This window comes from Cyrtonyx montezumae, unplaced genomic scaffold (assembly GCF_038088225.1).
Source record: "Cyrtonyx montezumae isolate F1298 unplaced genomic scaffold, pur_monq_1.0 scaffold_3, whole genome shotgun sequence".
NCBI lineage: Eukaryota > Metazoa > Chordata > Aves > Galliformes > Odontophoridae > Cyrtonyx > Cyrtonyx montezumae.
In genome coordinates this window covers 39,232,120-39,244,571 of record NW_027072034.1, presented here as the reverse complement: position 1 = coordinate 39,244,571, position 12,452 = coordinate 39,232,120, and the positions used below count along the sequence as shown (strand labels likewise).

The window sequence follows — 12,452 nt, the reverse complement described above, 5'->3', positions numbered from 1 at the left end:
AATTTGACTCAATTTTTTCTAGCTTTAACATCTCCTCTCCTCTCCTCTCCCTTTCTGTGGCCTAAAACGCTTTCAATGCTCTGCAGAGAGATCTCAGTGTTCAGTTTTGTTCTGTCATCAGAAAAATCCTTTCTACAAGCAATGAACACTACAGTATTCATTGCCAGTGGCACATAGCTAAGTCTGTTTTCTCTGTAGCGTGAAGTGTTCTTTCTCAGGCAGATCAACAGTCATCATTTTCTTTTCTGTAACTTGTTCTGTCTTGCTGTTTCATTCAGTTATGTGACAATCTCATCTCTTGACATGACTGATGGAACTGGGCATGATGTGTCACATCATACACAGTAATAGCTGACCAAAACAGAGATTGCTTGATTTCAAAAATTACAAGCTTCTAGGCATAGTCTGAAGAAGAAGGAAAACATGTTTCTCTTGTTTATGAGCTTTGAATACTTTCTGGACATGAGTTTTTGGAACTGTATTTTACATAAAGAGAGTGTTCAGGGAATGGCGTGGAATTTAGTTTCAGTTCACTGATTATCTTAATAGAGAGGTTGTTAGGTCCCTTAATATGAAAGTTATATTAAAAAGACAAATTTTGGGGATAACTCTTCTTTTTGTGAAAATTAAGATAAATTATTGCATAACAGTTTTTTATTTTTAATGAAAAATCAGTTCTCAGAGTGATTCTGAGAAGATGCTGAGATACAAATTAGAAAACTATTTTCTTTAGTAGATCACTTCCTTATGTAGTACTTTTAAAACTGTGAGTCTAACAAAACTCTGTTGTTTAAGGACAACAGAAATATCTATAAATTTCTCAAAAAACAGGAATAACTACCTTTTTATTTGTTTCCATTTGCCAGTGCTGTTTATGCAGATTTATTTTGTTTAATAGTAACAAAATAATGTTGAGATTAAAGTGTGTTTTGCTTTTATTTATTCCTGTAGAAAATTTCAGCTGTTAATATTTCTTTATCATTATTATTATTGTTATTATTATTGTTATTATTGTTAATAATAATAACAATAATAATAATTTCCTGTTTTCCAAGAATAGGGTAAAAACATTTTTTTTTTTTGCCTGTAAGCTTGCATACAGTTAAATGACTTAGGATGCCAAGGGTTATCTGCGTCGAATAAGACAGTTTATTAACAGCTTTACTTGTGGAAAATGATATGATCTGAAACTTACAGTCCCATAGAATGAAAATGTAAAATAAGAATCTGAAAAATGTAACACCTTGTGCACTCAAAATAAACATGTCCTCAACTGTGTTCATTACGTTTATTTCTGTGTATATGCAGAGTGATATGTAAATTGTCCAGCTGAGGCAGCAAAGACTTCATGGTGAGGGATGTACAGAAAAGAAAAAAAGATTTTCTATGAGAGGAAAACAGTATCCTAATTATTATAACCTGTGTAAATTTCTTAAAAAGTTACATATGGGAAGTATTTTCAGTCAGTGTGTCCTGTAAGAGATTTGAGTTATGAAATATTTTATTGCAACTTTATAACCTTGACCAGCTTCCTATGAAGGAGCATGCCTCCACTCTGCATGCTGAAAGAAAGATAATTCATTCAAATTACCTGCATTGCAGCTGAGCAAATGTTAAACTCCTCTGAAATCCTATGACATTTAATACTACCTCCCAGACACATAGGAAGCAAGTTGTCACAGGATCATATAATTCATTTCTCATGCACAATGCTGGAGACAGAAAATTACTGTCAGTACTCAGTACTCCAATTTTTATCATTTTCTAGAACAAAAAATGCAATTTTTTTCTTTATTTATTTTCTTCTTTTTTTTTTTCCTCTCTCTCTCCATGGGAGTTAGACAGTGAGAGCTTTGTCAGCCTTTTTGGCCATGAACCTTAAAGAATTCACTCAGTTTAACAGCCTTAATATCTTTGCAGCACTATAAATAAGGATCTGTTTTCCCAAGGTAGGGAGCTTTTCAGGAGCAGGCACAAAAGAGAAATTAAAAAAAATAGAAAACAAACTATGATAGTTTAAACTGGGCAATCACCAGATTATTCCTTTTGACACTGAAGATGTCAGCTTGCTGTAAATTATCATTGCACTGAAGAGGACAATATTTTATATGCACCTAAGTAGTTAAGTAGAGAAATTGCATTGCATCTATTTTAGCAACACAGGTTATATTATTTTATCAGATTTATCAGATTATTATAACTTAATGAGAATAGACTTGGAACACTCTTGACAATTGTTCCCCTGCAGTAATTAACGTTTCAAAGTGAAATTCATGGAGCAGATGGATGGCAAAAAGTTTTTCTATTTTCTTGCTTCTCCAAAAAGGCTACTTGCTTTACAGGAAACATCAATGTTCTTCACGACCTCTTCTATTCCTGTACTTATTTACTTCCCTGTACAATGTAAGGTCTGATGTGGTCAGTGTGTTCATTTTCATGACCATGCTTCAACCTTTGTCTCATGAGCACTGTTGTTTGCTTTCCAGTAGTGATTCCCCTTAGCGCATCAGGGCTTCAGCACTGCTACAGGCTTCCTAACATTACAGCCCCGCAAATGTCAAATGTTCCAGCGAAGCCTGCTGGCACAGTGGTATTCATTTGCTTGGATCTCCCCACTCCTGGCTCTTGAGTTTTCTCGTCTTCTCTCTGCCCTCAAGAGCATGATGCTTGGCATACTTCCCAACCCTGAAATAGTAATGCCAGAAATGGAACAATGTATTCTCAATTGAGCTGGTTCCACAAGCTGCTCAAGGGCCCTTATGAGGCCAGCAGACCTTAAAGCTTTAATAATTTTGCTAGAAACATAGTTCTTATCAATGAGGAAGCAGTAACTGTGTATTTCAAGCACTTTTTCTGGATTTATAATAGTGATTGTTTCTTATTTTTTTCTGTGTGCAAACAGAAAAGTTCAGGTTATTGCTTAAATGTATTGAATTTCATGAACTTCAAAACAGACTTGGTGGTAAAGGACTGTATATAATTAAATAGTAGCCTGTTAGACTATTTATTTTAAGCTGTCAACATGGTTGTTATTCTTTTTATTCCCATGGAGCCCTCTTACAGCTTTTATGTTATATCTGTACTTAAACTTGTAAGAAATTAGAAAAAAAAATCTGAAAATTAGGAATTGTATGTGGACATTTTAGTGTCCACAATCAAAATAAAGGGAAGGGAAGGGAAGGGAAGGGAAGGGAAGGGAAGGGAAGGGAAGGGAAGGGAAGGGAAGGGAAGGGAAGGGAAGGGAAGGGAAGGGAAAGGGAAAGGGAAAGGGAAAGGGAAAGGGAAAGGGAAAGGGAAAGGGAAAGGGAAAGGGAAAGGGAAAGGGAAAGGGAAAGGGAAAGGGAAAGGGAAAGGGAAAGGGAAAGGGAAAGGGAAAGGGAAAGGGAAAGGGAAAGGGAAAGGGAAAGGGAAAGGGAAAGGGAAAGGGAAAGGGAAAGGGAAAGGGAAAGGGATTAATTTTACCAATTAATACTTTGTGCTATTCTTTCCCAACACTGTTCCCTCAAAATGTATCTTTTGATAGAGTTCAGGGGATGACAGGGATATGACTAATTAAATGCAGATGCCTTATTTACAAATTTGACTGAATTTCCATATTATTTCTAAATTAAGTCAGAATAAATCCACAAGCTTAATATGATCTGTACAAAACAGAGAGAATAAAGGGAGGAAAAGGAGCAATAAAAGAAAAATAAGCCCAGGAAATATATCTTTTCCACTTGACAGCCTAGGCACCTGCTGTTGAAAACTATATGAAAGGTATGAACATCATCTTTTTAACAACTTCATTTGCAAACTGGAGAAAAACCGTATATTTAAGATGTGAACTTCAGCTAGTGGGAAAAGGTTATTTCAGAGGTTCACAAGGTAAAGAGAATGCTAATGCTGCAGGGGGAAGGCATGGTGGGGAAAGAATCTAGGACTGCAGAAATTTGACAGAGTCCATCAAAGTTATTATAGGAACACCACAGAATGGAAGAAATCTACTTCTGTGAATTAAGCTCACTAGCGACAGCCTTCAGACTTGAACTGAGACTCTTGTATTTAGAAGACCTAGAAACGTCAGGGCTGATATTATTTTCTATTCCAAAATTATCTTCTGGCTCTTTTCCTAGTGAGGAAAATAATCTTTGCAGAGATAAGTGAATGGTAAGCAAATTTTAAGTTTTTATTTAGGTCTATTCAGAAACCTGAATCTCATCTATGCAAGATCCTGTATCTCATCATATCTGTTCATGTCACAGTAAGTGATGCAAGTGGCACTTGTCATCTGATATTTCTTCTGTAAGCCTCTCCCAGGAGACAACTTTCACTACTTTAACTAGATTTAGAAAATTGAAAAAATATGTTGGGTAGCTTGACTGGAAGTGAGCTCTACAGATTTGGACAAGTTCTGAAAAGACTTTGAGAGAAAAAGAAAAATGTCTATGAAATCAAGGTTCTCAGAGTCACTGACTGGACTAAGACACAGTCCTGTGCTGTGAATTGTAACAAAATCTGTTACTACCCAAAGTATAAAATGAGAGCTAAGAGCAATTAAATCTTCTTGTTCCAAAGGGACTAGGAGGAAGATAATTATTTTGTCGGTTTAGAGGTTAGAGTCATTGAATTATTTTGGCTGGAAAAGACCCTTAAGATTATCAAGTCACAATTTAACACTACCAAGTCCATCACTAAACCACGTCCCTAAGTATAATGTTCACATCTCAAACAAGTAGCTGGTATGGTAAGTATCTGGGGGGAAATTATTTATGAAAAATAAGTAAAACTAAATGCCAACATAACTTCTGGGTAAAGTAATTCTGAGGACATCTAGTGACACTCCAGGTGCAGTGGAAGCTCTCTGACAGTCTACTAGCAGTTAAACGAGGATGTTCATACTAGGAATGGATGGAACATTTTCCTCAAAACAAACATCTCAACAAAAACTGAAACATTTCAGAGCTATATTGATTTTGCTGACCTTTTCAATAGAAATTATTTCAGATATAAGATAGAGTCTCAATTACTTTCAGGAAAAGAAAAATTACACAAGCACACAGGACAACACTGTTTTTCTTCATTTAATATTAGGATTTGGGGGATGTTTATTTTGTTAACAAAAGGAGGAGAGTGAGGGGAACTGTGAGACTGTTTCCATTTTTGTCTGTAATTAAATATGTATATATATATATATTTCTCCCAAGTATATTTTTCAGCCATTTTTATTCAGAAAGACACTACTTAGCATTGGCATTTACCTAAATGTATTTATTTGGAGTGGAATAGAGTTAATTTTCTTCATGATAGCACAATGATTTTCCATTTTGGATATATAACCAAAATAATGTTGTACACTATTTAGCTATTGATGAATATTTCTTACATAGAACCAAGGCTATCTTCATTTCTCATGTTGCTCCCCACCCAGTAAATAGGCTGGGAGTGGACAAGAGGATGGAAGCAGCATGGGGAAAGTCCAGGAACAGCGTCAGCCAGCACCGGAGAAGCAGCGAGGGGTCAGCACCGGGAGGGGCAGTAGCGAACAGTGATCAGTTCGAGAGGTCTCTCCTAAGAGAAGGCCTCTCCGGGAAGCAGCGAACAGAGATCAGCTCGTGAGGGTTCAGATGGTAGAACACCTCGAAGGAGCAACGAGGTCCAGGAGAAAGCAGCATGTCTCAGGCAGCAGGCCCAGGAGGGAGTTCAGCAGCAGGGATCAGCTCATGAGGTTTCTGATGGGAGAACACCCCATCTCTTGGTGGTTGATCCCTCTTTTATCCTCCATTTTTTCCTGCCTACGTGGCAAATCCTGTGCTAGGATGCCAGGCAAGCATCTCCTGAGATGGCTATCTCCCCACAGAGATGAGTACCACACAAAAGAGTGTTCAGCGGCCATTGAGCTGCAGCTTATCTCTCTTTCGTTGCCCCAGGACATGCCCGTCTGCTTGTCCCTTAGACAAAGAATTTCACAACCCTTGCCCAGGACTTGCTTGGACATGTTTGGACATGTTCATCAGCAGACTTTGAGGCAATGGTATAAAATAATAGTCTCTTACATAAATGCAGTCCAAACATCAAGTACTTGGGCAGCAGAAGAGAATTCAGATACCCATTTCTGAAAACAGAAGCTAACAGAGCAAAGCTACAAGACAACAGAGCATTGCTGCTGACCTGCTGGAACTGACAGCAGCTGCTATGAACCATTTTTTATGTGTGCTTACTCTGTCAGATGCAGCTGTGTTAAATAGCTAAGGAGCTGGATATGGGTCAAATTTTAAGTCTTTTGCTGTACTATAAGAAGCAACAGAGGACCCCATTCTCAGGCAATTTGAGATACCATTGTTACCTCCCAACCTCAGCATCCAGAATATTCATCTAAAGAATTTCTAAGCAATAGTCTGTAAAAAGAAGTGCTCACATATCCCAAGAGGCTCTTTTTGTTCTTGTGATAACTTCAATGAATTTTTTAAGAATAATGCAAAGTTTTCTGTCCAGAGACACAGCTAGCAGTAAGATAGAATGCAGGAGTGTTCAGAGTGTAAAACTCTTAAGATTTACAGGAGCTGTAAGTTCACATCATTTAGAATATGGGCCTTGTCTTGTATTCAGAAGCTCAAGGTGGGACAGTTTACAGAATGGACAACTTTTGTTTAGTGCCAAATGTCTTGTTTCTTACAGATCTTGTATTGTCTAGGAAGCTGTGTGTGAAAGCTTCTTGTAAGAAAGCTAATGAGGCTAATCAAGCAAGCTATAAACACACTTTGGAGAAAGTTAAAAAAACGTAAAATTAATTTAATTTAAAATTACAAAGAGATCATCATCCTGTATTTTCCACATGCTCACAGATGAGAGAATGAAAAGGAAGCACCTTTAAAATAATTTTGATCTGGAATAGGACTTTCAGTGTGACTTTTGGAAACTATCAGAGATTTGTGTTTATATTCACGTCAGATATAGAAAATATTTTGTAGATGACACAACTATAGGTATCTACAAAAGAGCTACCTCTCATAAGTCCCTTTATAGATCATGTTGGAAATCTTGGTATCATTAAGGTAGGAAATGACCTCTAAGCTCATCTAGTCTGTAAACCCATCACCACCATGCCATATAAACCATGTTCCCAAGTGTCACATGTACAAGTTTCTTGAACACATTCAGGGATGGTGGCACAACTACTTCTCTGGGCATCCTGTTCCATTCCCTCAGCACAATTTTGCATGATAAATTTTTTTCTAATATCCAACCTGAATGTCCCCTGGGACAACATTAATGAGACCATTAACACTTGTTCTACTGCTTTTTACCTGGGAAAAGAGACCAAACCCCTCCTCACTACAACTTCCCTTGAAGTGGTTGCAGAGTGATAAGATCACCCCTCAGTCTGCTCTCCAGTCTAAACAACCTGTTTCCTCTGCCATTCTTCATAGCCTTCCACACACTTGCTGCCCTTCTTTGGACATGCTCCTGTGCCTCAGTGTTCTTCTTGTAGTCAGAGGCCCAAACCTAAACATAGTATTCAAGTTGTAGCCTCATCAGTGCTGAGTACAACTCTCCCAAAGACTTCTCCAGTCTGAACAAGCTCAGCTCCCTCAACCTTTCTTTGTAAGAGAGGTGCTCCATCGCTTTGATCATCTTTGTGAACCTTCACTGTACCCACTCCAACTGCTCCATGTCTTGTTTGTGCTGGGGGCTCTAAGCTTGGATACAGTACTCCAGGTGAGGCCTCATGAGGGCAAAGTAGAATGGGACAGTCACATCCCTCACCGTCCTCTTTTGATGTAGCCCAGGATACAGCTAGCCTTTTGGGCCACCATCTCACAATTCCAGACCAACTTTACATCCACCATGGCCCTGAACCTTCTCCATAGGGCAGCTCTCAACAAGTTCTTCTCCCAGACTATACACATACCTGACATTGTCCTGACCCATGTGCAACAACCAGCACTTGGAAGTGTTGAATCTCAATAGGTTCTCATGGGCCTACCTTTCAAGCCTGTCCAGACCCCTTTCTTCTATTGTATCACCTGCACAACTCTGTTTAGTATCATTTGCAAACTTATTGAAGGTGTACTCAATCCCACTGTCTATGTCACTGATAAAGATGCTGAAGATCATCAGTCCCAAGACTGACTGATGGGGGACACCTCTTGTCACTGGTCTGTACCTGGGCATAGATCTATTCAGTATGACTCTCTGGCTGAGTCTAGCCAACCAATTATTTCTCTGATGAATAGTCCAGCCTTTATATCCATATCTCTTCAATTTAGAGATAAAGATGTGAGGCAGGACCGTGTGAAAGACCATGTACATATCCAGGTGGATAGCATCGGTTGCCCTTCTTTTTTTCACCTGTGCTGTCTTTTCATTATAGAAGGCCACCAGACTGTTCAGGCATGATCTGCCCTTGTTTAAGACCTGCTGGCTGTCTTAGATCACGTATGCCTTAACATAACTTCCAGGAGGATATATTCCATGATATTCTGAAATACAGCTGTGAGCCTACATGGCCTGTAGTACCCTTGGTCTCTCTGTCTCCCATTCTTAATAACTGGAGTGATGTTTCCCTTTTTCCAGTCTCTGGGGACTTTGTCTGACAGCCATAACTTTCCAAATATGATGGAGAGTGTTTTGGTAACTACAGCAGCGAGTTTCTTCAAGACCCTGGGATGCATGTCATCTGGCTCCATAGTCTCATACACATTTTACAGTGAGAGACTTTTCTGTTCTAACTCTTGTCTAGAGGTTCAGGGGTATGGGAAGCCTGAATTTCAGAGAAAACTGAGGCAGGGAACTTGTTGAGTACCTCATCTTTCTCCATACCTCGTCGTTTATCAGTGGGGGTACATGCTCTTTTGCCTATCTCTTCTGACTGATGTATCTAAAGAACTCCTTGCTATTTTTCACATCTCTCACTAAGTCCAATTTTATCTGCACTTTGACTTTCTTGATCCTTTCTTTGCATGTCTAAATGGCAGCTCTGTATTCTTCCCAGCTATTCTTTCCCTGATTCCACAGCCTGTATTTTTCCTTTTTTCCCTTCAGTTTGACCAGCAGGTCCTTGTGCAGTCCTGTGTGCAGACTGTGTCCTGCCACATCTGATGGATTTCTTATGCTGGGAGATGGAGAGCTCCTGTGCACTCAGAAGGGTGTCCTTAAAGAGCTGTCTGCTCTGTTCTGTTCCTTTGTCCCTAAGGATTGTTTCCTATGGGATTCTATCCAGTAATTCATTAAACAGATGGAATTTTGGTCTCCTGAAGTTCAGGATCCTGACTCTGCTCTTTGCCACGTCTATAATAATCAAGATCACAAACTCAGCAAGGACATAGATGCTACAGCCCAAAACACCTTCAGTCTTAACTTCCTTAATTATTATTATTTTTTTTTTCACTATATGTGCCATAAGGATATATTTGTTTTGTAAAGAAAATCCAAATATGATCAAATTCTAGTAACTGATTTTAGAGGGTTTTGTGATTTTTTATATTAAAAGCACATAGAAGCCCTTAAAAAATCTTAACTGATGATTTATTTTATACTCTAAAAATTTTGTGTGTCCAAAGAAATACTAAAAAATTCAGTACAAATTAAAACAAAATCTGTCTTTGGTGAAAAAATTGTCATCTCCATCCATATTAGAAAGATGTGGTAGATCTTATGTTCTATAAAGTATAGGTGATATTATATGTCTGTTTAGGAACCTTTAAAGATCATCTAATTCAACCACTCTGCCATGTGCAGGAACATCAGGATACTCAAAATTCCATCTAATTCAACTTTCAACACTTTCAGTAATGGTACATCTAAAATTTCCCTGGGAAATCTGTTCCAGTGTCTCACCACTCTCTTATATCCAATCCAAAGCTACCCTCTTTGTGTTTAAAATGATTGCCCCTTTGTATGTCACTGCAAGCCCTGACAATAATATAATAGGTTTAGTAATTATTATTTTTTTTTTGCAATTCAATATTCAATACCAAAAAACTTATAAAGAACTATTTTGAGATGTATTACCTGACTACATTTCTCTTTGTTGAAGCAGTAATTTAAAATTGTTAATCTTTTTTTTTTTTTAAATTATTCTAAATAAATTGAATATGTAGACATAACTTTTAAATACAGATTATTTTTTTTTTAGCTAAAGTCATTCATATCATGCATCAGAGGTGAGGCAAAGCAAATAGAAAATACTGATAGTTTCAGTATCTAAATATAGTGCATCAAGAAATATTTTTGCTTCAGGTTAATGTAACTTAATTATGAATTATAAAAAGAAGATATAATTTGCTGCAGCAGTATAAGAAGCAGTAACATTTCATGTATAATAATGATTTGAGAGTCCTGCTCTGTATTATTTGCAGTTATTTCAAATTATGCTGATAGAGATATATATGCAGGAATAGGGAGGAAAATATGTTGGTGGCTCTGAAACAATATCTCTTATTTATTTTCATGGAAAGCACAACTAATACAAAGAGCACAATAAAATTATCTGAGACAGCAAATTCTCAGCTACAAAAACAAAACAAAACTGTTTTTCATGTAGTCACCACCATTAGCTATGCATCTTCACCACAATGAACAAGAGCCTACATTATACCTCCCACCCCTGAAGTTATTCATGATGGCTGGATGGGACCCTGGGTAGCCTGATCTAGTGGGTGACAACCATGTGGACTGGAACTGTATGGGTTCTAATGTCTCCCCCAACCTAAGGCATTCTATGATTCAATTATTCTATTACTCTATGACATCAGAAAAATCTGCAACAGTGGAGGTAACCCACTGTCGCTGTCACCATTGCTGAACTGCAGCACCTGCCACCTCTCTGTGTCTGCATTCAGTGTTTGGTCTCCAATAAACATTCAGCAACTGCTGATGAATGCCAATGGGTACCATTTTTCCTAACAAAGGAATTCAACAACCCATCTTTGCTTCATACACAATTCCATGGCACATACCACTTTGTCAGACAGTCCCTCTGCTAAGGCAGGCTCCCTAGACCAGGTTGAACAGGTAGGTGTCCAGGCACATCTTGAACATCTCCAGAGAGGGAACTGCATAACCGCTCTGGGCAGCCTGTTACAGTGCTACGTCAACTGAACTGTGAAGAAATTTATAGACGTGGATAAGACCCCCCCCGACTCTTCTTTTTTCAAGGCTGAACAGACCCACGTCTCTCAGCCTTTCCGCGTAAGGAAGGTGCTCCAGGCCCTTTATCATCTTTGTGTCCTTCCTCTGGACTCATTCAAGGATTTTCCTGTGATTTTTTGTGTTGTGAAGCCCAGAACTGAACACAGTACTCCATCTGAGGCCTCACCAGGGCAGAGTAGAGGGGGAGAATCACCTCCCTTGACATGCTGATCACACCTTTTAATTCATCCTGGATGCTTTTGGACTTTTTGGCCACCAGGGCACACTACTGGCTCATGGCCAACCTGTCATCCACCAGGACACCCAGGTCCCTCTCCTCAGAGCTCTTCTCCAGCAGATCATCCCCCAGCCCCTACCAGTGCATGCAGTTATTCTTTCCTAGGTGCAAGACTCTACATTTGCTCTTGTTAAACTTCATCTGGTTCCTTTCTGCCCAACTGTCCAGCCTGCCCAGGTCTCGTTGGATGGCAGCATAGCCTTCCAGCAAGTCAGCCATTCCTCCCAGCTTTGTATTATCAGCAAATTTGCTAAGAGTGGACTCTATTCCCTCACCAAGGTCATGATGCACTGTGTGTGCAGTGCTGAGCCCCTGCCTGCCCTCGTGGCTGCTCCCTGGCCACCTCACCATGATCTGCAGCCCTGCAGCTGCAGCCATGGCTGATGAGCAGGACTTCACAACAGGTGATGCTGGTGCCTTGTCCACCTACCCCATGCAGTACTTGGCACTGTGCAAGAATGGCTTTGTGGTATTGAAGGGATGTAATGTATGATAGTCAAGATGTCTATGATCAAGACCGGCAAGCCCGCACATGCCAAGGTGTACTTGGTTAGGTATTGATATCTTCAGTGGAAAAAAATATGAAGATATTTGCCCATCAACTCATAACATGGATGTCCCAAATATAAAGAGGAACAATTATCAACTGATAGGGATTCAGTATGGATATCTCTCCCTGCTGAAAGAAAGTGGTAAAGTTTGTGAGGATATAAAGCTGCCAGAAGGTGATCTGGGTAAAGAAATCAAAGGAAAAATCAATGCCAATGAAGATGTGCAGATATCCATCATGAGTACAATGAATGAAGAATGTGCTGTAGCCATAAAGCCTTGCAAATAAAGAGGATCACAAGGCACAGGCAACTGCTCAGGTTTTGATACACCGCAGATCTTTAAATTTGTTTCTGTTTGTCACCAAAGCTCTGGCCTTCACAAGCTACCTCATTTATTTTTTGAATTGTTCCAAAGCAGTTCTGGACTCTGGATTCGTGTCGCAGGCTAACTGGCAGTTTTCAAAATCACTGAAATTTCAATTCCTTAACTG

At 39.0% G+C, this 12,452-nt stretch overlaps 1 protein-coding gene across 1 annotated transcript; it reads left to right on the top strand.

The window, feature by feature from the left end:
• Window positions 1-11,786: 11,786 nt before the first annotated feature.
• On the top strand, window positions 11,787-12,248 carry LOC136053198 (eukaryotic translation initiation factor 5A-2-like). The gene is given in 3 exon segments (XM_065743897.1): window positions 11,787-11,892; window positions 11,895-11,962; window positions 11,964-12,248. Coding segments are annotated over 3 exon segments (459 nt in total).
• The last annotated feature ends 204 nt before the right edge of the window (window positions 12,249-12,452 follow it).